At 38.3% G+C, this 26,989-nt stretch overlaps 2 protein-coding genes across 2 annotated transcripts in view; both read left to right on the forward strand.

Annotated features, from left to right (window-relative positions):
- The window catches only part of ITGA1 (integrin subunit alpha 1), a 170,613-nt gene that overhangs the window by 12,495 nt on the left and 131,129 nt on the right, over positions 1 to 26,989 (forward strand). The gene's annotated exons all lie outside the window — the stretch shown is intronic.
- PELO (pelota mRNA surveillance and ribosome rescue factor) lies at positions 25 to 1,938 on the forward strand. The gene is made up of 2 exons (XM_032144684.2): positions 25 to 1,021; positions 1,311 to 1,938. Exons 1-2 carry the CDS (start codon positions 296 to 298, stop codon positions 1,740 to 1,742), a joined length of 1,158 nt encoding a protein of 385 aa, XP_032000575.1. The 5' UTR covers positions 25 to 295; the 3' UTR covers positions 1,743 to 1,938.

Raw genomic sequence — 26,989 nt, forward strand, 5'->3', positions numbered from 1 at the left:
CATTTCGTCAGCCCGCTGCTGCGTGCTGCCAGCGGGAACCGCGGAGGGGGAGGTTTTTGCTGCTGTGTTCGCCGAGCCTGTTACACGCAGCGCGCCGGGAGACTGAGAGAGGAAAGGATAGAGGAGGTGCTCCCTTAGGCTGCATGAGTCGAAGCAAGAGTATTTCCTTCCCGCCAGGCAAGTGTCCATAGAAACCGGGCCCCGCCCCTTTCCTGGCCTGCATTCCCATCCCCTCTCCCGGGGCGGAGGTGAGGACCTCCTTGGTTCCTCTGGTTCTGTCAGTGAGCCCTTGGCCATGAAGCTCGTGAGGAAGAACATCGAGAAGGACAATGCGGGCCAGGTAACCCTGGTCCCCGAGGAGCCTGAGGACATGTGGCACACTTACAACCTCGTGCAGGTGGGCGACAGCCTGCGCGCCTCCACCATCCGCAAGGTACAGACAGAGTCCTCCACGGGCAGCGTGGGCAGCAATCGGGTCCGCACTACCCTCACTCTCTGCGTGGAGGCCATCGACTTCGACTCTCAAGCCTGCCAGCTGCGGGTTAAGGGGACCAACATCCAAGAGAATGAGTATGTCAAGATGGGGGCTTACCACACCATCGAGCTGGAGCCCAACCGCCAGTTCACCCTGGCCAAGAAGCAGTGGGATAGTGTGGTACTGGAGCGCATCGAGCAGGCCTGTGACCCAGCCTGGAGCGCTGATGTGGCGGCCGTGGTCATGCAGGAAGGCCTCGCCCATATCTGCTTAGTCACTCCCAGCATGACCCTCACTCGGGCCAAGGTGGAGGTGAACATCCCTAGGAAAAGGAAAGGCAATTGCTCTCAGCATGACCGGGCCTTGGAGCGGTTCTATGAACAGGTGGTCCAGGCTATCCAGCGCCACATACACTTTGATGTTGTAAAGTGCATCCTGGTGGCCAGCCCAGGATTTGTGAGGGAGCAGTTCTGCGACTACATGTTTCAACAAGCAGTGAAGACCGACAACAAACTGCTCCTGGAAAACCGGTCCAAATTTCTTCAGGTAAAACAATCTTACCCAGGGATAGTTAAGAATGGGCAGAGGGATTGGTATAAACTACTCCTAAAGTTTTAGAACAGGGAAAAATAAGAGGAGAAGTTCTTTACTTAGCTGGGATTTTCATGAGATAATGAAATAAAAAGAGAATGTTAAATGTCTAGCAAATTTATGGAGTAAACTTTGCTGAAACATTATGAAGCCTTATTAGCGCTTTTGGCTTTAAGCCTTTGTGGGCTGATTAACGGGTGTTCTAAGAGATTCTTTTGCCTAACTTTTGTAATTGTTATTCTAGGTACATGCCTCCTCCGGACACAAGTACTCCCTGAAAGAGGCCCTTTGTGACCCTACTGTAGCTAGCCGCCTTTCAGACACTAAAGCTGCTGGGGAAGTCAAAGCCTTGGATGACTTCTATAAAATGTTACAACATGAACCGGATCGAGCTTTCTATGGACTCAAGCAGGTGGAGAAGGCCAATGAAGCCATGGCAATTGACACATTGCTCATCAGCGATGAGCTCTTCAGGCATCAGGATGTAGCCACACGGAGCCGGTATGTGAGGCTGGTGGACAGTGTGAAAGAGAATGCAGGCACCGTTAGGATATTCTCTAGTCTTCACGTTTCTGGGGAACAGCTCAGCCAGTTGACTGGGGTAGCTGCCATTCTCCGCTTCCCTGTTCCCGAACTCTCTGACCAAGAGGATGATTCCAGTTCTGAAGAGGATTAATGATTGAAACTTAAAATTGAGACAATCTTGTGTTTCCTAAACTGTTACAGTACATTTCTCAGCATCCTTGTGACAGAAAGCTGCAAGAATGGCACTTTTTGATTCATACAGGGATTTCTTATGTGTTTGGCTACACTAGATATTTTGTGATTGGCAAGACATGTATTTAAACAATAAAGGAAATAATCTCCACGTACTACCATCTTTATTGTGTAATTTTTTATAGGAATTATGAGTTATCTGTAGTACTTGGAAACAGAAAATGTGTATTTAATGACGATGCCTATACAGTATATTGTTTGGGATGGATTGTAAAATTTCACACTGCATGCTTTGAAACAGTTTTCCTTAGAAAAAGCTTTTGCTATCTTATCCTCAATTTACATTATTTCTTTATTTTAATTCTGCATGGTGTACTTGCATTGCATTTAATGATCCCTTTTCTCCCCACTTCCACACACTACATTTTTTTTAGATTTAAATAGTTTTACTATTTTAAATGATTGCCGTACAATTAGTAGACTTGAAGACAAGTTTTAAATATTTTTCCTCAAAGGCTTGTTAAACCAATCATGTTAAAAGGAAATTCTTGGTTTTGGTTTGTTGTTGTTAGCGTTAGTCATATTTGATTTAGAGGGTAACTTAATCAGTTATTTTTAGATTTTTAGAGCTTTGATCTGCTAGGGATTGTCAAAATAATCTCCTTGAGGCATCTTTATTTTTAAAATGAGATTAAAGTGTGTGATTTGCTTGTTATGTGGCTAATTAGTGGCAAAGCTGGAAGTCATTCCCAATCTGGACTTTAGTTCTTTGCGCCAAAACGTGCTATATTATTTATTTATTTTTTTGCTTGTCAAAGTTATACTTAATTCTGTTTTATATTTGTATGTGGCATTAATTTGGGTTTGCACATTTTTATTGCACTATTTTAGTTGTGAAGAAGCCTGTTCTAAAGTTTAAGTCACATGACTAGTATGTGGCAGTTGACTTAAACTCCAATACTCTTTACTATCATTGACTTAAACTCCATTACTCTTTACTATAATTATGGAATCGTGCAAATACCTCCGAGTTTAAAATATTATTTTTATTATTTTTGGTGCACATTTCTAAAAGTTAAGGAAGGAGCCTCAGTAATGGAATTGCTTCTTGACCTTTTGCAAACCTCAGTTTAGCAAAATAATTAGGAACGATCTAACAGTGATGATTCAGTTTTTAACTGCTGGGATCAGTGACGCCTATTTCAAGTAGTGATACTAACTAAACTTTTGCCTGTCTTTCCTGTGTCTGTGGGCCTTCCTCCTGGTGTGACAGACTTGGGGATTTCTTGTAAACTTCCTAGCTGACACTTCCCTATACTTTAAAACTCACATATTTATATTTTTATACATCTACCTCCTAATGTAAAAGTAATTGAGGTTGTCATTTCATTATAATTCCATGGGTATCTTTAAATTACTATTCAAATATGTTACTAAATAATAATATAGAAATGAAGCCACTGAGACTCTTAAAGTTGAAACCTGATTGATAATTATATTTTCAGTAAGGATTTGGAGATTTTTGGACATTTTTACTCTCATAATCTATGCAGTACTGAAATGAGGCCTAATAAATATAACCAATACGTGTTAGGCCATAGGTTCTTAAATTTAGCTACCTGTTCACCTCAACTTGAGAGCTCTTAAAACCCTCAGTGTCCAGGTTGCAGCCCAGACTAATTAAATAACGTTTTATCCCTAGAAATGTTTTTTTTAAAGCTACCCAGATGATTCCAATAGGCATGAAGGCAAAGAGCCACTGATTCAGGCCTTGCTATTCAAAAGTATGGTCCGTAGACCAGCAGCATCCCTGAGAGCTTGTTGGAAACTAGAATTCAGGGATCTTTTGTAGACCTACTGAGACAGATGCTACCTGTACCAACATCTGTAGATGATTCCTGTGCATAATAAAATCTGATAAACAAAGGCAATAGGTTATTCTTCCTGTGCTGGTAAATCTCTGGCAGGGGTCCCCAGTCAGGAAAAAGATTTGAGTATTAAGGTCTTTCAAAATAGTTAACTGGCCATACTCAACTATCTATAAAACCTCTATAAATTTCTGTTTTTATGTCTATGAATTAATTAAATAAAATTTAACTCATTTTTAAGAAATTAGATGTTCTGTTATCAAGAATACAATTCTTACTAGATCATAGGTGAAAATGTCAAAATAATGATAGGAGCAAATTAAAAATTCAAATAATTATTTTTGACTTTCCTAGAAGACATAATTGTCTCTGGAAAGCATATACAGTAGTCTAATTCCAACTGCTACTCATTAAGTGTTGGATATGTGATAAAAACTATCGATAACTCCAATGTACCTTCTCTAATGTACTGTAAATTTCCATTTCCTATCATATGCTTGCAAACAAAGATTTGCTATGCCACTAAACTCAATAAATGAGAAGCTTGCACATTATTTCATTTTGCTATAGATACGATACATATCAAATGACAGCTACTCCTGGTCCCCCATTTGTATGTTAAATTCCTTGTTAATTTTATGATGAGATTGTTGATCTTGGATTTCACTTTCATTACCCTCTAGAAACAAATTGGATCTTTCTCCTCCCAGATGCCACTAGAGTAGCTTTGTAAAGCTCATTTTTCTTATCTTTACTTAGTTTCTGTCTCTAACTTTAGTTTCCTTTTTCAGTTTCCCTGACTAATTCTCTTAACCTCCAATTATCTTTAACAGAAGTTACTAATTCTGTAGTTCATATACTCTGGAACTGGAATTATATTTGTTCCTAAACAACCAAGTGTACATATGAAACGGTCTGTACATTAATGCCTCATAATAGCAGCTCTTATTTGGGAAAGGGTTATAGTACATTTAAGTCATGTGGTTTTCCAAGCAAGTTAAGACTGGCTATTTGTGTTTAGTGTCAGAATATGTTGAATTAGAAGTTGAAGAGTTTCTAAAGTGATTCTAAGGGCTTGAGAGATGAACCCTTTTGCTTAGAGCCGGAACTTAGATATGGGATATATATATTTATATTACACTAATCATTAAGAGTAATATAGTTAATTTTATCCATTTTTTTAGTGCCTTTTTTGAACCAGTCACTGGGCTAGATGTGGGGAAGACAAACATGTAATCAAATCACTGTTAGAAGTAACTTGTACAAAGTGTGTAAAAGGACACAGTGCTGAAAGGGGTGACTTTTAGGAGAAACTTTATAGAGGAAGGACCAGTAAGTTTACCTAAAATAGGAAGAAGAAACATGGAGAAATTAAGTGGGAAGATGGGGAGGGGAAGTGTGCTAATCACCTAAGAACCTCCGTGCCACAAGGAGGAGTTTGGGTTTGACCATTAGGAGAAACAATTACAAAGTTTAAGCAGCATGCTAAACTGCATTTCACAAATATCACTCTTTGGCAGCATCAAGGATCGATTGGAGGAGGCAAGACTGGAGGCAGGAAGACTGGTTAAAAAAATGCATATTAGGAAGATACTAGAGAAAAATGATAATGGCCTTATCAAAGGCAGCGATAATGTTCCTTGCAATAGGAATGAACAGAAGTCAACAGGAAATATTAAGAGATGGGATCAAAAGGACATGACTGCCGATTGTTGTTTAGAGTTATAGAAAAAAGTAGAATCCAAAGGTAAATCTCAGATTTCTTGAGTGGTGGGAGAGATGATGACACAAAATGTAACCTTAAAAATGGTAATTAAAAAAATGTTTTATGCAGTGGTGGTTAAATTTACTAAAAGATTTTTTCAGGATTCCCATAGTGCAGGAATTAGCAAGCTATATCTCATTCAGGCCAACCAGTTACTGCTAGTGGACCCCATAGCCTTGTGCTCCCCATCATAACATAGTATCTCTGATTTGTCTCACCAGACAAATCAGAGATACACTTCCCCTTTTATACCCTGAACCACAAGAGTCTGAACTGTGGCATCAGTTTTGCAGTTTGATTTACATCTTTCTTAATGATTTGAAAATAATTTGTTTCAAAAATTGATTTTGACCAGCGCACAATTTTTCTGGTATATCATGTTTAAGTAAATGAATTCTCCAGCAGTGAAGCACAACTAAAGTGAAAAGCTGAAGAGCAACTTAAAAAAGAACTATTAATTCCAATAAAGTTGGTAAAATGCTCAGTAAAATAATTTTCTTCCAATGGATGTCAGCATATTTAAACTTTGTGGTGTGATTCAGTTTATATACTCTAAGAGATTTAGTATTTTAGAAAAGTGCTCTTCAGGATTTTCCTAATGTATTATATGTCTCTCTCATGAATTGAATTGATTGAGATATTTAGTGTCAAAGTGTTATACAAAGCCAACATGATTTATAAAAGATATAGGGTGCAATTATAATATTTTTGTGAATCAATTATGCCTTTTTAGGAAAAGATTTAGAAGTCAAAAATGCAGCTAATGAAGCTGTTAGAAAATAAAACCTGTAATAGTAGTCTTGGATTTAACAAGGAGAACAATCAGGAGTTACTAAATATGGTCATCAAGTAGTAAACTTCACTTAGAAATAAAAAAATTGACCAAGTTCAGCAAAGAGATATTTATTTAGGTTAAAAATACCATTCAAAAACATTGGGAGAAGGTATTTGTTAATGGAGATACCTTCTTCAGTGGAGATGATAAAGTCTCATTCATTGTTTTTCTTTATATAGTAAGAATTAGTCCTTTTTAGGAAGTGTGTGATATATATCACCATCTGTATTCTCATCCACATGTTACAGTATTATTTCTAAATTTCCAAGAATAATCTGTAAAATAACTTTTGCAGTATTTAATATCTCTATTTTCGGTAACATGTTATTGTGTTGAGATAAGTAACACTGATTAATAAATTGAAATATTATGAATCTTTTCATTTAAATTGAGAAACGAATGAGTTTCTGTAAGGACAAACACCTTTGTGTGTAGTATTATAGTTGCATACAAATTTGAGGCTGCAGTGTTTGCTTTTTACAATGAATATTTTAACTCTATAATAATTGGCATTGATATGGGAAGGTCTTAAATTTTCCGATTTCCGTTGCTAAGGATGATAACATTTATGATAAATTGTGGAGACTTGGATATCAGTCTTCTTTTAAATTTCCTTTCTTTATTTCCTAAAATTGCCTACATTAAAACCCCATTCTTTAGAATGTTAGTTCAATGGAAGTGCCTGTTTTCTATAATGTCAGAGATTTAAGGAATTTAAAGCTTATTTCTATTTGGGTGCCACATTTGTTTTCAAAACACCCAATACTGAGGCAAGAGCAGTATTTGCCAAGTAGCAAATACAAGAGCAAAATGTTTTGGCCGTCATATTGCCTGGCTTTGCTCAGGGTTGGTACTACTGTCCCCACTCCAGGAATGGACAACCTGTTACAACAAAAGTAACTGTGTGCTTATTAAGTGTCAGGTCTTATGGTAAGTGCTTTAAAATGCATTAGTCTTTCAAGAACGCTGTTAGAAGGGTTTTGTCATTACTATTTTCTGATGCAAAAAAAAAAAATGAAATTAAGGAAGATTAAATAATTTATCCAAAATAACATAGCTAGTGGGTGTGATGAGGTGCTCCCTCAGCTATCACCCTAAAAAAACTAAGAATGCCAGTTCTTCTCAGCTTTCAGTTTGGAGCAGGCAAACATGTATCTAAAAATAAAAATAAATTATTTGATGACACTAAATTTTATATAATCAGCCAAAGTTTATGCAATCATTTTTTATGTTTTTGTTCTATTATTTTGTCATCTCTCATGAAAAATCAGGAACTCAATTCTATGGTCCTCTAATCTACCTGGATCATAGTGGAGAATTAGAAAGAGCAGAGAAAATGTGGCAAATCTATGTGTTAAAGCAATCCCCTCAAGCATTACCCAGCATCCATTTATTGTTATTTCATACCTAGTTTCAGCAAGCTTTTTTTGTTGTTTAATTTTAAACCTACCATTAAGTCATGCACTATTTCAACAAACTTTTTTAAAATGACTCACCTTAAGTAGCTAGAACTATGCTACCCCTGGGTATGCAAGGATGAATTAAGACAGTTTTCCCTGCCTTTAATCTAGAAATTAGATATCAGCAGGAGATGACCACAAGTGGCTAAGCTGACAGAATTGACAGCAGTTAAAAGTGACAGCTGATAGTGGGAGTGGATCCTGAAACACTGTCAAAAGAAAAAAAGCCTAGAGTATTATAGAGTATTTCACTGGGGCTTGAGGGTGTTACTGAGGACAATACTAGTACCTGGTATTCACACTGAGGAAAAGATTAAATTACATTCAGTGTATTCTGTTAAAGAAGTCAAATAAATGTATTGTCTTACAATGATTTTCATCCAAAAATAGTGGTACTTTAAAAAATCTTTAGCTGTCATACCTAGAATGACTGTTCCAGATAACCAGAGTTTTACTATGCCTTAATAGTCTCAGTAATAAAACTCAAACAATTGTTGAAGGATGAATTTTTGTTAAGGAAAAAAATCCCAATAGATTTTAGTTGTACCATTTATTCAGAGATAGGAGGTCCTCGTGAGTTCAAGTCTACGTTCCAGAAGTTTTATGTCTGGAATTTTTCGTCAAGTCCTACTGTAAACATTAACTAGAAATTTTTGTTTGACACCATTGTGAAAAATTGCTCTGTGGATAGAAAACACTTTAATCTTGTGTTTCACCTCATTTGATCTGATGAACATAATTTATAGTTTATTTTTCCTCCCCAAGTGTGTTGTTGACTATGGTATAATTCTTTTTTTCTTTTTCTTTCTTTCTTTATTTTTTTTTTTTGTTTGATGAGTTTGAAGAGGAAGCTTAAAATACATTTCAGTACATGGCTCTGAATCACTTAGAATCATAAGAGGTTAAAGCTGTAAGGAACTTTATATATCATCGGACCTAGTTACTTCATGTTACAGATTTAAACCAGCCCAGAAAGGGTTGGTAACTTGCTCAAACACAAAAGGAGTTTTTCACAAGGTCCACATTCCTGTTTGATATATCTGATTCCAATGTCACCTATTTTTTGTCACCTATTCATACTGAGTCATTTGGGGTAGAGGAACAAGGAACAATGCAAGATTCAAAAATGCCTTAAACCCTCCTTATTTATCAAATTATCATCTTGTGGCAAGGCAGTTTTTCTCTGAGCAGCATTGCTGAGACTCAAACTCAGTTTTGAAGTCTTGTTCATTCCTTGGAGGAGTATTTATATTTTCCTATAGGGAACTCTTCCTGCCTTTCTTCTTCTGAGAACCATTTCATTATTCAGAAAATCATGTACTAAGTACCTACTATGTGACAGGGACTCTAACAGCCCCCAGTGATCAGAGGTAAAGAAAGATCACAGTCTCTTCCTTGCAAAAAAACAGTCTACAATGGGGAACAAATGGTAAAGCAGTAGTAATAGCAGTGCAATCTGGCACAGGAACGTGGGAGCTCAGAGGGCTCCTAACTCAGCCTGGCTTTAGCGAGGAGGTATTCCCAGAGTTTAAACTGGCAAGTTCCAGAAGCCCACACTGATCTTCCATTAGTTTCTAGAGAGATCAGGTGAAGGGACCTGAGAGCATTCCTCTTTTAAGGCCTCTCAACTTTACTTTTTTTTTTTTCCAGAGACAAGAGTCTTGCTCTATCCCCCAGGCTGGAGTGCAGTGGCCTTATCTTGGCTCACTGCACCTCTGCCTCCTGGGTTCAAGCAATTCTCGTGCGTCACCCTCCCCAGTAGCTGGGGAATACAGGTGCGTGCCACCACACCCAGCTAGTTGTCATATTTTTAGTAGAGACAGGGTTTCACCATGTTGGCCAGGTTGGTCTCAAATTCCTGACCTCAAGTTATCTGCCCATCTTGTCCTCCCCAAGTGGGATTACAGGCGTGAGCCACTGCACCTGGCCTCAACTTTACTTTGGTAATATTTTTCTTCTACGGAGTGGTCTCTGTAATCCCTGATCTCTCTAAATGTTAAATATTTACTGTGGAGTCAACAAACCTGAGAGGAGACATCATGGAGAAAGATTCCATTACCTTCTACCCTCATAAGAAAATGAAAATCAAATACTGACCAGGGACCGTGACTGAAAGGACTCTGAAAGATTGTGGAACCTTTGTGTAATAGTATCCATGTTTTTGTTGTCTCCTCTGCGTTTCTTACATGACTAAGCACTGACCGGTAAAACCAGAAAAGGAAGCTTAGCTTCTTTCGTTTTTAGGACAGCAAAGACGGGGATGGTGACAGAGGAGTTTGAGACATTCTGTCCCTTTCCACAGCCATCCCTGGAAGAAAGAATGTCCAGGATTAACTGGTGGCTGGTTGGTGGCAGCCACCTCAGGAAAGGGAAACTGACCCCTGGGGACTGAAGTCAGGAATAAAGAAGTGACAGGGAGCTAGCTGGGGCCTGGGGAAGGCCCTGGGGCTGGACACTAGAAAGACCCACTGGGGTCTTTTCTATTTTCTTATTCAACATTTTATCTTTCATTGTAAAACTCAGGAAAACACTTTTAACAAACAAAAATAACTTCTCTCTTAAGTTGTTCTTTTTACTAAATGGCCAACATGGATTGGGTGTGGTAGAAGGAAAGAACATTTTCTGCAGAAGGGAGAAAAAAACCACAATCTATTTTATGAGGAGGAATGAACTCTGGGAATAGTTCTCTGACCCTTTGTGTGTCAGTGTGTTCTCAGCCTGAACTGGAAGGAAATGGGATAGCATGTGGAATGTGGGAAAGTGCGAAGAACTGACGCAAAATTCACTATCTGCCTCATTAATTTGAATCTCCTTCCTTAACTGCTCAGCCTTCTATATCTGGGTGTTTCAGCCATATATAAGTCATAAACAGACTACAATTATCTTACTATTTCTAAGTTACTTGCAAACAACAGGAACCAAGTCTGATAATATAAGAAATGAACTTTTCCGGAAGAAGGTAAAGAGGCTCAGATAGGAACAAAGAGGGGAGGCACAGTCAGAACCCTGCTATAGAAATCACCTGTGTAAGGCAATGCAGCTGATGGAATAGCCACCCCCAGACAACCATCACCAATACAATGGGGCTTCTGAGAGACTCAACCAGAGCTTCTGAGAATAATCTCTGAGTGTGAAAATCAGACTGGCTATTGAAAGGTCACATGCCCACATTCTATGAACTAGGAGCAGGATAAGGGACTATTCTATATGCCTACATCTCGTCCTCTCATCCACATCTCCTATGTACCTTCCCCAACCAGGAAGAGTTTGTGGATTCTAGGTAGCCAAAACAAAAGAAAATATTCACTAACCATTTTAAAGAAGTTGAAGTAAGAGAACTAACATTTACCAAATACCTTGCCAAAGCCAGCCATTGCATTGGTATTAGGGGAACTGGTACACGGTGCTCTTATTAGTACCTTGCAGTCAGACTGGCATTGTCCAAATCCCAGCTCAGCCACTTGCTGGAAGAAACAATGGTCGTGCTGAGCCTGGACTGGCAGGACTCCAGATCCTGATGACATATCACTATTTTATGTAGCCCTGTAGGACTGATTTCACTTCTCTTTAGTCTCAGGATTTAATTCACAATGAGTTGTTTTTTGGTTTGTTTGTTTTTGAGACGGAGTCTTGCTCTGTCACCCAGGCTGGAGTGCAGTGGTGTGATCTTGGCTCACTGCAACCTCAGCATCCTGGGTTCAAGCGATTCTTGTTCCTTAGCCTCTCAAGTGGCTGGGACCACAGGCATGCAACACCTCACCCAGCTATTTTTTGTATAGGTGGGTTTTCGCCATGTTGACTAGGCTGGTCTCAAACTTCTAACCTCAGGTGATCTGCCTACCTCGGGCTCCCAAAGTGCTGCAATTACAGGTGTGAGCACTGTGCGAGCCCACAATGAGTTTTTAACACTTAATGTTCCTCACCAGAGATGCCAATTTGTTAGGAAAATGAAGTGCATCCCTTTCAGGCTTCATATCTGCTTAGAAAAAAGTACAATCCTATAAATTACCCAATCATATAAATTAGTTGAGCAATACAAAATTATTTTTCCTTTTATCTGACTTTTTTTCCTGAATAAATTACCTTAAACCTGGCTTCAGTTTGCTCATAAGCTCCTGATATTTGAACAGGTATCTGATTGCCCAACAATCAGAGAGAATTAGTCCTCCGCACCTTCTGAGAGGTATTTAAAAGAAAAAAAAAAAAAGGAAAAAGACAAAGAATCAGTCCAATTGGTAGATTTTAAATGGCTCATTTAAATACTACAAGTTTATCAGTCTCTAAATTTTCAGCCTGGGAAAATTTCAGCCAGGAATTTGATATTAGTCCTGATGCATCATGGAAGTACAGGAAACTCAGTTTCTACAGACTCAGGGCTTCCTGGGATCACATCTCTTATCTGTGCTTTTCCTTAGCTGACATTTGGTTCTAGAATGAAACGGAAGTCAGGAGAGAGGAAGATGATGATGTACTTCCCCACTCCCAACACACACTTGTCTTTAGCTTAAACATTGTTTTCCAATCCAGCTGTCAAACTTCAAGTATGGAAGAGGAGGAAAAAAATCAGCTAGCAAATATATCCAGATTTCCTGCTGGCCACCAAATGCTAAGCAGGGTAGGCCAAAAACATTTAATCAGAAAAACAAGATCCACCATGGTTTTCACTCTCCTAAAGTAAAATATAAATTTGGAGGTGAACCAAAGTTAAAAATATAAAAATATAGCCAGTGTTTCTCTCCTACTTTCCTAGGGTTGCTAGGTTTGGGGAGCCTGGGACGGGAGAAAACAGTAAAGGAGACATACTTACTATAAAACATTCAAAATAGTGAATGGGACATACTTATTCTAAAAATTTGCTTGCTGTTTATCTGAAATTCAAATGTAATTGAGTATCTAGCAACCCTACATCCTGATATTCAACTTTCCTACTCCCCTGGCCATGACTGGCTTGGGCAGGAGAGATCTTTGCCTGGGTAGATCTTGGGAGGAGCCTGGTGAATGTATTCCTTCCCAGGATTGGTCTTGGCTCTAGTTCTGGAGACTTTGTTGGAAGAAAGGAGAAGGGCTCCATTCTTGCAACAAATGGAATAGGGATCTCCTTCCCTATGTTTGGAAAACACTGGTCTAAGCCTTTCAACAATAGCCTTGAATATAAATGAATGTCTACATAGCAGTCATCTTTTCCAGATGATTCTTATATCTTAAAATAATTTTACTTCAAGAAGGTGCCTAACTGTAAGACATCCTTACAGTGATAGTAGTTGGGTTGTGAGGCAATTTGATAATGTGAGATTCTCTTAGAAAATAAAATTGGTAATAAGTAACTACAACTGAGTTTATAATCTTAATAAATTAAAGAAGCTTAATTTAAAATGTATAACTAAACAGAAACTAAGTCACAAAAACTCCTTGATGACAGGGGTAACATATAACAGGGAGACAGTAGTAAGTAATGGCTAAGGGGAAAGGTTGTGGACTTATACCACCTGGGTCTAATATCTAACACTGATTATCGTGGTGACTTACTGAAGTTTCCTCACCTGCAAACTAAGTTACAATCTATTGTGTTTTTTTAATTAATTGAGATTATTGACACTTTTTACAATGCCTGGTCCAGAGTAAATGCTCCAAACATTTTACCTATTTTATATGCTAAATTTAAACTTAATCTTTTGGGGACTTAATATATATCCATGCACATTGAGCATATTTTAAATTCAGAAAGGAAACCAATATGCCAGCAGAAATAAAACAAATATTCTTGTTTTCAAATAAAGATCATTTCTTTATGAGAAAGATGAAAACGATGTTTTAGAGATAGTTCAATGTTAGCCACTCACAGTCACAGGTTTAAACCATGAAGTTAGTGTTTATTTTTATTAATCTAAAAATAATTGTTCCCAGCCATGGCAAGAAGTCTCCATGTTTTGCCCCCAGCCCACATAAACACACTAGAAACTTTCATTCTTAGGGAGGGATAGGGAGGCTGGGGGCTACTGAATGGACATTTTGTTAGTTAAGAGCTCACTCACAGGCTGAAGGAGTGTGGAATAGGTCCACCATTAGCTATTCTGGCCATACCTGTCTTAGAGATTGGGGTCCTGGTTACCAGCAAAGGACCATGTGCCATATCCAGAGGGTTGGAGCAGGTCTCAGGGCCCATTGCCTGGCACACCTCCTCCCAGAATTCCTGAGGTATAACCTTCTCAGGAGGATAGTAGAGCACTTTTCTAAAGCTCTGCCATTTCTGGAGAGTGGTGAGTATATTCCCCTCCAGGCCTTTTCACTTTTATTCAGAAACACAGGGAAAATAATAAAAGTCTGTCTGTATTATGACTGGCTACAGCAGGTGGGGGTTTTCTTTGCAGTAATATTTTCAGGTGGTATCACCTAGCAGCTGGATTCCTTTGCCTTGACAGAATTGGCACCCTAAAAGCAAAAGAGATGGAAGCACTGGGGGTGATAAACTGTGTCAGTCTGGAATCAATTTAGAACAGTTTAAAACCATTCAAACTTGACACATTCAAAAGCTTTGAATGCTAACCACTAAGAAATCATATTTGAGGACTTTTTCCATTAAACATTTAGTCTGGCTTAAATCTAATAAGATGCTAATCTTTTCAAAACTTGTTTTTCTTTATTTTTGTAAAAGTCAGTCGAGTTTAATATAACAAAAGGGCTGAATACAAGAGGTAGAGTAGAAAGTGTCCCGGGCTTGGTTTCAAGACAACTAGGTCCCGGATTATACAACTAAGTGATTTTGTGACCTTGAGCATTACTAGCCATCGTGAGCCTCATTTATAAAGGAGGGATAAAGATTAAATTATGAAATCTTTCTGTAAGTAATTGGCACACAGAATATATGTTCAATAAATGTTAACTCTGTAGCCTAGGAGTGATCTGGTTACAAGCTTTGTTAAAGCTCCTTCTTTAAGGAAATGTAAAAATAAATTGGTACTGTCAACGCTTTTATGTCCAGGCCATATAGAGATTATCTTCCTTCCAAAGAAACTAAAATGGATTGAGAAGACAAATATCATTCCAAGGAAAGGCTAGAAATCTGCAAAATTATACAATTGTACTTTAGTGCACCAAAGATTAAAAATAATGCAAAGTCAGAATAACATTTATTTCATCTACCAGAATCTTACCCTATTTCTTGCCTTTGATTAGTTTAAGAATAGGAAACTAAGATAGTACAGACTTATAAAGATATAACATATTTATAAATATGTATCTTTGCATATGCAAATTATAATATACACATTTTAAAAGTTTGCTTCAGTGAAATTTAGAGCATGAGCAGACAACCTATTTTTGGTGAAGAGTCAGAGATAGCAAAGTTTTTAGCTTTTGCTGGCCACACAAGCTCTGTAGTGACTACTTGACTCTATCATTGTATGGCAAAAGCAGGTCTCAGGGCCACAGACAATAGTAAATAATAGGATATGACTGTGTTCCCATAAAACTTTATTTACATAAACAGGTAGTGGGCAGGATTTGGTCTGTAGGATATAGTTTGTTGAACCCTGGCCTAGAGCATGACATAGAGTATGCTTACAAACTGGGCATAATTAAGATAACTAATCTAGAGGAAAAATAATGTGTATGCTTAGATTCACTCAGCAATTAAATAAACACAACTGTAGTACATACATCTATTCTTTTAGCATCAAGGCTTGCTGAGTTGAAAAAAAAATGGTATGGTTCTCTAACTATATTCTGTTAAGTTGCTGGTGTGTAAATCACATTGTAACTGGCTTACATTTCACTATTACTTTTTGAAGTTCTAACATGCTTATTTGCACCTTAGGGTTTACTGTTTTTCTGTAATAGACAAATACTGAAATTTGATTCAGACTCATTACAGAAATGGCCAAGACAGGATTTCCTTCTCTTGCACAAGAATATTCTGTGAATTTCCTGGAAAGTATATTCAAGTATCACTTACCTGACAGCATCTGAGTCATTGTGTTATAAGGAATTTCCTGCAGGGATTAAATTAGTTAGGCTTAGCCCTCAGTGGTTTTATAACTATTTCCCACATTCACCTTAAACAATGCCTTTTAGAAATGGTTTTTGGGTGATTCTTTTTCTCCAGGAAGAGATTACAAATACTGAAATGTCTAGACCATTAGAGAATTTAAATCAGTAGAGAATGCTAATTTCTTTTTTTTGTCACAGTAACAGAGCAAGCCAACTTAATCAGTGCCTTGACAAAGCATCCAGCACCAACACATACATTAGAAAGGTATCTAATTCCTCATCATTTTGATATTCTAATTTTATAAATTTTAATTCTATTCCATTTTGAGAGTATCTAGGGATCAGAACCTTTATGCAAGACTAATAACAAGGTAAACACTATCACCTAGCTTAAGAGACCCTAAAATATCAGTGACTTCATACCACAATGGTTTATTTTGCTCATGTATCTCATTCCTGTGTGAGTTAGAAGACCCCACTCCCTCTTGTACTATGCCCTTGGGAACACACGTCTCTGTGGTTACAGTCAAAGGAGAGAGTTGTAGATAGAAAACGGCACACTTCCAAGTCTTTGCTATTGTGAATAGTGCCGCAATAAACATACATGTGCATGTGTCTTTTATAGCAGCATGATTTATAATCCTTTGGGTATATACCCAGTAATGGGATGGCTGGGTCAAATGGTATTTCTAGTTCTAGATCCCTGAGGAATCGTCACACTGACTTCCACAATGGTTGAACTAGTTTACAGTCCCACCAACAGTGTAAAAGTATTCCTATTTCTCCACATCCTCTCCAGCACCTGTTGCTTCCTGACTTTTTAATGATGGCCATTCTAACTGGTGTGAGATGGTATCTCATTGTGGTTTTGATTTGCATTTCTCTGATGGCTAGTGATGATCAGCATTTTTTCATGTGTCTTTTGGCTGCATCAATGTCTTCTTTTGAGAAGTGTCTGTTCATGTCCTTTGCCCACTTTTTGATGGGGTTGTTTGTTTTTTTCTTGTAAATTTGTTTGAGTTCATTATAGATTCTGGATATTAGCCCTTTGTCAGATGAGTAGATTGCAAAAATTTTCTCCCATTCTGCAGGTTGCCTGTTCACTCTGATGGTAGTTTCTTTTGCTGTGCAGAAGCTCTTTCGTTTAATTAGATCCCATTTGTCAGTTTTGGCTTTTGTTGCCATTGCTTTTGGTGTTTGAGACATGAAGTTCTTGCCCATGCCTATATCCTGAATGGTGTTGCCTAGGTTTTCTTCTATGGTTTTTATGGTTTTAGGTCTAACATGTAAGTCTTTAATCCATCTTGAATTAATTTTTGTATAAGGTGTAAGGAAGGGATCCAGTTTCAGCTTTCTACATATGGCTAGCCAGTTTTCCCAGCACCATTTATTAAATAGGGAATCCTTTCCCTATTTCTTGTTTTTGTCAGGTTTGTCAAAGATCAGATAGTTGTAGATATGCGGCATTATTTCTGAGGGCTCTGTTCTGTTCCATTGGTCTATATCTCTGTTTTGGTACCAGTACCATGCTGTTTTGGTTACTGTAGCCTTGTAGTATAGTTTGAAGTCAGGTAGCATGATGCCTCCAGCTTTGTTCTTTTGGCTTAGGATTGACTTGGCAATACGGGCTCTTTTTTGGTTCCATATGAACTTTAATATGGCACATATACACCATGGAATACTATGCAGTCATAAAAAATGATGAATTCATGTCCTTTGTAGGGACATGGATGAAGCTGGAAACCATCATTCTCAGCAAACTATTGCAAGGGCAAAAAACCAAACACCACATGTTCTCACTCATAGGTGGGAATTGAACAATGAGAACACTTGGACACAGGAAGGGGAACATCACACACCAGGGCCTGTTGTGGGGTGGGGGGAGGGGGGAGGGATAGCATTAGGAGATATACCTAATGTTAAATGATGAGCTAATGGGTGCAGCACACCAACATGGCACATGTGTACATATGTAACAAACCTGCATGTTGTGCACATGTACACTAAAACTTAAAGTATAATAAAAAAAAAAAAAGAAAATGGCACACTTGCTCTTGACTCCCTTGGCTGGAGGTGGAGGTAATACATTGTCAGTTCTGATCCTTGTTCATTGAGAACCAGCCCATGTGGCTTCCACCTACTGCTATGGACTCTGGGACATCCAGACAAGCACATAATTATTTGGTGATATTTGGTGAGCCCTAACTGCCGCAGAAAAACTTTCAAAGCATTTAGTTCTGTCCCGAGACCAGAAATCAATCAGGTAAAGGTGAATAAGAAATTTATAGTATTATCTCAGTTTTTTTTTTTTTTATTGGCTTTAACAAGAGCATACGCTGGGAAGATATTTGCTATATTCTGCTAGTTTCCCCAATTTAAGGTTGTCTGTTTTGATTAAAACCATCTGCCCCTTAGCCCAGTGGAAAGATGAAACTCTCATCTATTTAGTCCTTAATATCTCTATCATTAAATGGATAGGTTTCATGTACTCTTCAGTATTGATAGCCTACTTTCTAAGTGTGTGTGTGTGTGTGTATGTGTGTGTGTGTGTATGTGTGTGTGTGTGTGTGTTTCTGCCATTACAGTCATTGCAAGAAACAATTATGTATTCTGACAACAACTAGCACAGATTTATCTATTTAATAAATGTTGGTTGATTAATAGATAAAGGGACGTTTATATATACCAGCAAATACGAAGACCTGGATTCAGTAAAGTTTGATACCATTCAATAGCATTAAGATTAAGGATGACTGTGACTGCCTTTAGTTTGCATTTTTAGACTGCTTAATTTGGGTCAATGTTTCTCAAAGTTATGTCCAATGATCTAAACTGTTAAATCTGTTCAGAAGTCCAGGAACATATATTAGTCAAAAAATTATGTTTTTAGATAGCTCTCCTCACCCCATTCTGTGTGAAGATGGCCCCACTGATATTCATAAAAAAGAATAATATTCCGTCCCAGGGAATATTGCTATAAGGAAATTTGCTCATACAGAACTGGTAAATGCAAAAATGATGTCATTATAATACATAAGTCACTATAATTCAGTTTTCCCCAGCACCTTAATGTTTATACTACCAATACCACCACTTGAATGCCAAATACACTAAGAGCTGGACACAGTAAGCATATACTCATACAGTATTGTATGGAATTCCCATTCTCCTTGTATTCTTCCTCTTTGCCTAGTTTTGCTGTATGTGATTTCTTGGAAGGGCTTATAATTGGCCCCAAACTTAGTTCATTTTGCCCTTGTCCCCACAACTATTCAGCCTTAACATTTTCTTACTTCATTCCATTGTAATCCTTTATTTAGTATAGAATTTATTAGGAATCTAAATGCCTTTAAAATTATGCTAGTATTTTTATTTGAGTTGTTTTGACTTTGTGTTTTGGCTAAAAAGGTGTATGGACTTTGAGTTGACTGCCCCAACTCTGTTTTTATCATAAGCTATATGATTTTTATGTGTGATTTTGTAGAAAACACAAGATTGCTTTTAGGAATGAATAGATCACATTATAGTAGAAATGCCTGTTTTCTTGCAACTTAAATTGCATGTATTTTATGAATGGAAGAATGTCAACAACAAAATTGGCAATGGGCATATTTGAGAATTTGCCATGTGAAGGCAGTTTCCTGACCTTTTATCCTTTATATGCTAGAGTGCTTTAGAGTTCCCAAATGGTGTTCATATGTAGAATTTTATGTCAATCCTTGAACAGTACTACAAGGATCATTATTAACATTTCTACTTGATAGACTTGGAAATCAAGGCTCAGAGGAGACAAATGTTTTGCCTACGGTAGATTGGTGACAAAATTCTGGCTATAATTAGTTACTCTATTCAAATAAACATATTTGAGCATCGATTTTACGTAGGGCACTGGGGACACAAAGATAACTAAAATGAAACTCAGTCCTCATCCAACCAGTTGCCTCTCCTCTTCCTCCCACTGATTCAGGAACACTTCAGCTTGGACTGGGCAGAGCTAGACAATCTCAAACTCATAGAGGCATCTGCATTGCTAGTTTCCTAGAAGAGCTGGAAGCTGAGTATCCTGGCTGCTCTGCATAGGGGATATGGGACACTTAGGTGACTCCTGGCCAAGTGGCCCAAGCCTGTTGCTGACTAGAAGTCTGTCACTTGGCTCTCCTCCCTCGCCAGTTTGTATTGTAGCCTCTACCCTTGACACTGTCTCACCCAGTGGAAACACAGCTGCAAGAGCTGCAGAAGGCCTGTTGCTTCTAATCTTTCTGCTTTCTATGATCAGTAATTACACCCCAGGGACACATATGAAGATGGTTCATCACTGCTTTTCATGTGCTTCATAGTGTGAGATAGTGGACTGGGAACTTGAAACAGAGCAAGAAAATTGTTTTCTGCTCTGGGTTTGGTCACTTAAACTAGCCACAGTATATTAGGCAAAATATTTCAACTGCTTGGGCATCAATGTTCTCATAATTTGAGGACACTGTCTCATTAGATGGTCTAATAGGGACTTTTCCAGCTATAGCCTTCTGAGATTCCTCAAGGACCATCGAGTTTGTATTGCATGGTCAAAAGAGGGCTCCAAGGAACCAGGTCTAACAAGCTTTAAGGTGAGTGAGGTCTCTCAGTGGTGCCCCAACTTTCCTGACATCCTTCTGAATCTTAGACACGCCTCAGAGAGAGATACCCATGGAATGACCAAAATGGTAGCACCAGATCTGTATGAGGTATTTAATCATTTTATTTTATTTTTAGACAGAGTTTTGCTGTGTTGCCCGGGCTGGAGTGCAGTGGTATGATCTTGGCTCACGGCAACCTCCGCCTTCCGGGTTCAAGCAATTCTCTTGCCTCAGCCTCCCTGGGATTACAGGCTTGCGCCACCATGCCCAGCTAATTTTTGTATTTTTTAGTACAGATGGGGTTTTGCTCTGTTGGCCAGGCTGGTCTGGAACTCCTGGCTTTAAGTGATCCACCCACCTTGGTCTCCCAAAGTGCTGGGATTGCAGGCGTGAGCCATGGCACCTAGCCAAATCATTTTAAATGGTGATGATTATGTCCAATAAGTCCATCTTATTCTCTTGGGCACCTCAACCTTTTCCTGCCTTATGAAAATGGAAGTCCTCTAACTCCTAAGATCTTGTCACATAATCCTGCTGTAGGCAGAACCCACACCAGTTAAATGTTTATTTACTTGATCAATGTTTAGCCTGTGGTTGGCTTTTCAATATCCCAATGGAGACAGAGAAAGCAGTACAGAGAATGCTAAAATACAGGCAAAGGAAAAGAAAGAATTGGAAACTAGGAGAAAACAAGGAAAAAAGAAGGGGAAAGTGCTTTCGGCATTTCTTTTTAACTTCTTTCCACATGCTTAGAAAACAGAATTGGCTTTTGTATGTCTGTTGTAGCTTTACAAAGAAATTAAACATATTATCAACCCTTGCCAATTTATTTTACAAGTATACGGAATATCATTAGCACATTCTGGTGATAGTATGTCAGATATTTAAAGAGCTCCAGCTTGAAGAAAATGAGCCTTACTTTGAGAGTGCTACATTTGTTTTATGTTCTCATACTTAATGATCTGGGACCTAATTTTCTTCAGCCTTGATTATGCTTTGTTTCATGAGCTTTAATATATATATAAAAACATATATATAGTAATCATTAAATCAAATAATTATTGATTCACTTATAAAATCACTTACCAAAGGAATTAAATATGGAAAATACATTTGAATATGTACATGAATCATCCACATTTTAATATCTATCCTTACTTCTGTTTCCTTTTGTCTCCCATTAATGGTAAAATAGCTGAGAAGATTGTTCTCTCTTTTCTTTTTTTTTTTTTTTTTTAGATGGAGTCTTGCTCTGTTGCCTAGGCTGGAGCGGAGTGGCATGATCCCAGCCTACGGTGACCTCTGCCTCCCGAGTTCAAGAGATTCTCCTGCCTCAGGCTCCTGAGTAGCTAGGATTAAAAGCATGTGCCACCACGCCCTGCTAATTTTTGTATTTTTAGTAGAGATGAGGTTTAACATGTTGCTCAGGCTGGTCTTGAACTTCTGACCTAAAGTGATCCACCCACCTTGGCTTCTCAAAGTGCTAGATTACAGGCATGAGCCACTGTGCCCGGCCAGATTGTTCTCTCTTAATGGGCTGATAAGTAACCAAGTAAAACATATTGTACTTTTAGCCCATGCTAGAGGCAGCAAGCCCAAGCTGCAGAATGCCCAATTACACAATCCTCTATTAGCCACCAAAGAGAAGATACTTTTAAATTTGTATTACATTATTTAAATAGAAAAAATAAAGACAGAAGATCCTTTAAAAAGCAAACTGGATAAATAGTACTTGAGAATTCTATATATTATTTGTTACAACTGCATGTAAACCTTTAATTACCTCAAAATGAAAAGTTTAATTTTTAAACAAAGCCTATTATTGTATGATTAAGGTGTATAATTGAGCTGCTTATTTTTATTATAGTAAAATATACATAAAATAAAATGTATTATTTTAACTGCTGTAAAATTGTAATCCAGGGTCATTAAGTACATTTACAAGTTGTGCAATATTGTGAACCACTGTCTATTTCAGAGCTTTTGTTACTACATCCAGTGGAAATTCTATATCTGTTAAGTAATCACTCTTATTCCTTCCCTCTGCCCCTGGGAACTACAGATCTGTTTTCTGTTCCTATTAACATGCTGCTTTAAATAATATCTCATATAAATGAAATCAGACAATAAGATGGTGTTTTGTGTCTGGCTTCTTTCACTTAGTGTGATGTTTTCAAGATTCATTCATGTCATAGTATGTATCAGTATAGGCCCATCTTGTTTTAATGCACTTCACTTTATTGTGCTTCATAGATACTGCGTTTTTCACAAATTGAAGGTTTGTGGCCACTCTTCACTTGAACAAGTCTATCAGTGCTGTTTTTACAACAGCAAGTGCTCATTTCGTATCTCTGTGTCACATTTTGGTAATTCTCGCAATTTCAAAATTTTTCCTTATTATTGTATCTGTTATGGGGCCTTGTGATCAGTGGTGCCAGGAACTGTGCCTATATAAGATGGAAAATTTGGTAAGTGTGTGTGTTCTGACAGCTCCACTGACCAGCCATTTCCTTCTCTCTCTCCCTTTTCTTGGGCCTCTCTATTGCCTGAGACACAAAAGTATTGAAATTAGTCTAAAATAGCCTGGGCACGGTGGCTCATGCCCGTAATCCCAGCACTTTGGGAGGCCAACACAGGCAGATCACAATGTCAGGAGATTGAGACCATTCTGGTCAACATGGTGAAACCCCTTCTCTACTGAAAATGCAAAAATTAGCTGGGCGTGGTGGCGCCTGCCTGTAATCCCAGCTACTCGGGAGGCAGAGGCAGGAGAATTGCTTGAACCAAGGAGTCAGAGGTAGCAGTGAGCTGAGATCGTGCTACTGCACTCCAGTCTGGGTAACAGAGTGAGAGTCTGTCAAAGAAAAAAAAAAAAAAAAAGGAAAGAAATTAGCCTAAAATAACCTTACAATGGCCTCTAAGTATTCAAGTGAAAGGAAGTCACACATCTCTCACTTTATTTATTTATTTATTTATTATTATACTTTAGGTTTTAGGGTACATGTGCACAATGTGCAGGTTTGTTACATATGTATCCATGTGCCGTGTTGGTTTGCTGCACCCATTAACTCCTCATTTAGCATTAGGTATATCTCCTAATGCTGTCCCTCCCCGCCCCCCCACCCCACAACAGTCCCCGGAGTGTGATGTTCCCCTTCCTGTGTCCATGTGTTCTCATTGTTCAATTCCCACCTATGAGTGAGAACATGCGGTGTTTGGTTTTTTGTCCTTGCAATAGTTTACTGAGAATGATGGTTTCCAGTTTCATCCATGTCCCTACAAAGGACATGAACTCATCATTTTTTATGGCTGCATAGTATTCCATGGTGTGTATGTGCCACATTTTCTTAATCCAGTCTATCGTTGTTGGACATTTGGGTTGGTTCCAAGTCTTTGCTATTGTGAATAGTGCCACAATAAACATCCGTGTGCATGTGTCTTTATAGCAGCATGATTTATAGTCCTTTGGGTATATACCCAGTAATGGGATGGCTGGGTCAAATGGTATTTCTAGTTCTAGATTCCTGAGGAATCGCCACACTGACTTCCACAATGGTTGAACTAGTTTACAGTCCCACCAACAGTGTAAAAGTGTTCCTATTTCTCCACATCCTCTCTGGCACCTGTTGTTTCCTGACTTTTTAATGATGGCCATTCTAACTGGTGTGAGATGGTGTCTCATTGTGGTTTTGATTTGCATTTCTCTGATGGCCAGTGATGATGAGCATTTTTTCATGTGTTTTTTGGCTGCATAAATGTCTTCTTTTCAGAAGTGTCTGTTCATGTCCTTCACCCACTTTTTGATGGGGTTGTTTGTTTTTTTCTTGTAAATTTGTTTGAGTTCATTGTAGATTCTGGATATTAGCCCTTTGTCAGATGAGTAGGTTGCAAAAATTTTCTCCCATTCTGTAGGTTGCCTGTTCACTCTGATGGTAGTTTCTTTTCCTGTGCAGAAGCTCTTGAGTTTAATTAGATCCCATTTGTCAGTTTTGGCTTTTGTTGCCATTGCTTTTGGTGTTTTAGACATGAAGTCCTTGCCCACGCCTATGTCCTGAATGGTATTGCCTAGGTTTTCTTCTAGGGTTTTAATGGTTCTAGGTCTAACATGTAAGTCCTTAATCCATCTTGAATTAATTTTTGTATAAAGTGTAAGGAAGGGATCCAGTTTCAGCTTTCTACATATGGCTAGCCAGTTTTCCCAGCACCATTTATTAAATAGGGAATCCTTTCCTCATTTCTTGTTTTTGTCAGGTTTGTCAAAGATCAGATAGTTGTAGATATGCGGCATCATTTCTGAGGGCTCTGTTCTGTTCCATTGATCTATGTCTCTGTTGTGGTACCAGTACCATGCTGTTTTGGTTACTGTAGCCTTGTAGTATAGTTTGAAGTCAGGTAGCGTGATGCCTCCAGCTTTGTTCTTTTGGCTTAGGATTGACTTGGTGATGCGGGCTCTTTTTTGGTTCCATATGAACTTTAAAGTAGTTTTTTCCAATTCTGTGAAGAAAGTCATTGGTAGCTTGATGGGGATGGCATTGAATCTATCAATTACCTTGGGCAGTATGGCCATTTTCATGATATTGATTCTTCTGACCCATGAGCATGGAATGTTCTTCCATTTGTTTGTATCCTCTTTTATTTCATTGAGCAGTGGTTTGTAGTTCTCCTTGAAGAGGTCCTTCACATCCCTTGTAAGTTGGATTCCTAGGTATTTGATTCTCTTTGAAGCAATTGTGAATGGGAGTTCACTCATGATTTGGCTCTCTGTTTGTCTGTGATTGGTGTACAAGAATGCTTGTGATTTTTGTACATTGATTTTGTATCCTGAGACTTTGCTGAAGTTGCTAATCAGCTTAAGGAGATTTGGGGCTGAGACAATAGGGTTTTCTAGATATACAATCATGTCATCTGCAAACAGGGACAATTTGACTTCCTCTTTTCCTAATTGAATACCGTTTATTTCCTTCTCCTGCCTGATTGCCCTGGCCAGAACTTCCAGCACTATGTTGAATAGGAGTGGTGAGACAGGGCATCCCTGTCTTGTGCCAGTTTTCAAAGGGAATGCTTCCAGTTTTTGCCCATTCAGTATGATATTGGCTGTGGGTTTGTCATAGATAGCTCTTATTATTTTGAGATACGTCCCATCAATACCTAATTTATTGAGAGTTTTTAGCATGAAGGGTTGTTGAATTTCAGTCCAATATCCTTGATGAACATTGATGCAAAAATCCTCAATAAAATACTTGCAAACTGAATCCAGCAGCACATCAAAAAGCTTATACACCATGATCAAGTGGGCTTCATCCCTGAGATGCAAGGCTGGTTCAACATACGCAAATCAATAAATGTAATCCAGTATATAAACAGAACCAAAGACAAAAACCACATGATTATCTCAATAGATGCAGAAAAGGCCTTTGACAAAATTCAACATCTCTCACTTTAAATGAAAAGCTAGAAATGACTGCGCTTAGTGAGGAAGGCATTTTGAAAGCCAAGATAGGCCAAAGTTAGACCTCTTGGTCCAGTTAGTTGAGTCATGAATGTAAAGGAAAAGTTCTCGAAGAAAATTAAGTGCTACTCCAGTGAACGCATGAATGATAAGAAAGCAAAGCAGCCTTATTGCTGATATATAGAAAGTTGAGTGGTCTGGGAAGATCAAACTAGCCACAACAGTCACTTAAGCCAAAGCCTAATCCAAAGCAAGATCCTAACTCTCTTCAATTCTATGAAGGCTGAGAGAGGGGTGGAAGCTGCAGAAGAAAAGTTGGAAGCTAGCAGAGGTTGGTTCATGAGGTTTAAGGAAATAAACCATCTGCATAATATAAAAGTGCAAAGTGAAGCAGTAAGTGCTGATGTAGAAGCTGCAGCAAGTTATCCAGAAGATCTAGCTAAGATAATTTGGTAAAAGTAGCTACACTGAACAACAGATTTTTAGTGTAAATGAAACAGCCTTCTAGTGCAAGAAGATGCCATCTAGGACTTTCATAGCTAGAGAGGAGAAATCCGTCTGGATTCAAAGCTTCAAAGGACAGGCTAACTCTCCTTAGGAGCTAACGTAGCTGGTAACTTTAAGGTAAAGCCAAAGCTTATTCCAAAAATCCTAGGGCCCTTAAGCACTATGCTAAATCTACCCATGCTCTATAAATGGAACAACAAAACCTGGATGACAGCATATCTGTTTACAGCATGGTTAACCGCATATTTTAAGCCCATTGTTGAGATTTACTGCTGAGGAAAAGAGATTCCTTTCAAAATATTACTGCTCATTGGTGATATACCCAGTCACCCAAGAGCTCCAGTGGAGATGTACAGAGATAAATGCTGTTTCAATGACTTCTGATACAACATTCATTCTGCATCCCATCTATCAAAAAGTAATTTAGACTTTCACATCTTATTATTTAAGAAATACATTTCATAAGACTATAGCTGTCATAGATAGTGATTCCTCTGAGGGATCTAGGAAAAGTAAATTGAAAACCTCCTGGAAAGGATTTATCGTAATAGATGCCATTAAGAATTTTTTTTTTTTTTTTTTTTTTTTGGTTTTTGGAGGAAGTCAAAAGATCAACATTAACAGGAGTTTAGTAGAAACTGATTTCCAACCCTCATGGATGATTTTAAGGAGTTCAAGACTTCAGTGGAGATAGTAACTGCAGATAAGGTGGGAATAGCAAGA

The sequence above is a fragment of the Hylobates moloch genome, unplaced genomic scaffold (assembly GCF_009828535.3).
Source record: "Hylobates moloch isolate HMO894 unplaced genomic scaffold, HMol_V3 SCAFFOLD_23, whole genome shotgun sequence".
Taxonomy (NCBI): Eukaryota; Metazoa; Chordata; class Mammalia; order Primates; family Hylobatidae; genus Hylobates; species Hylobates moloch.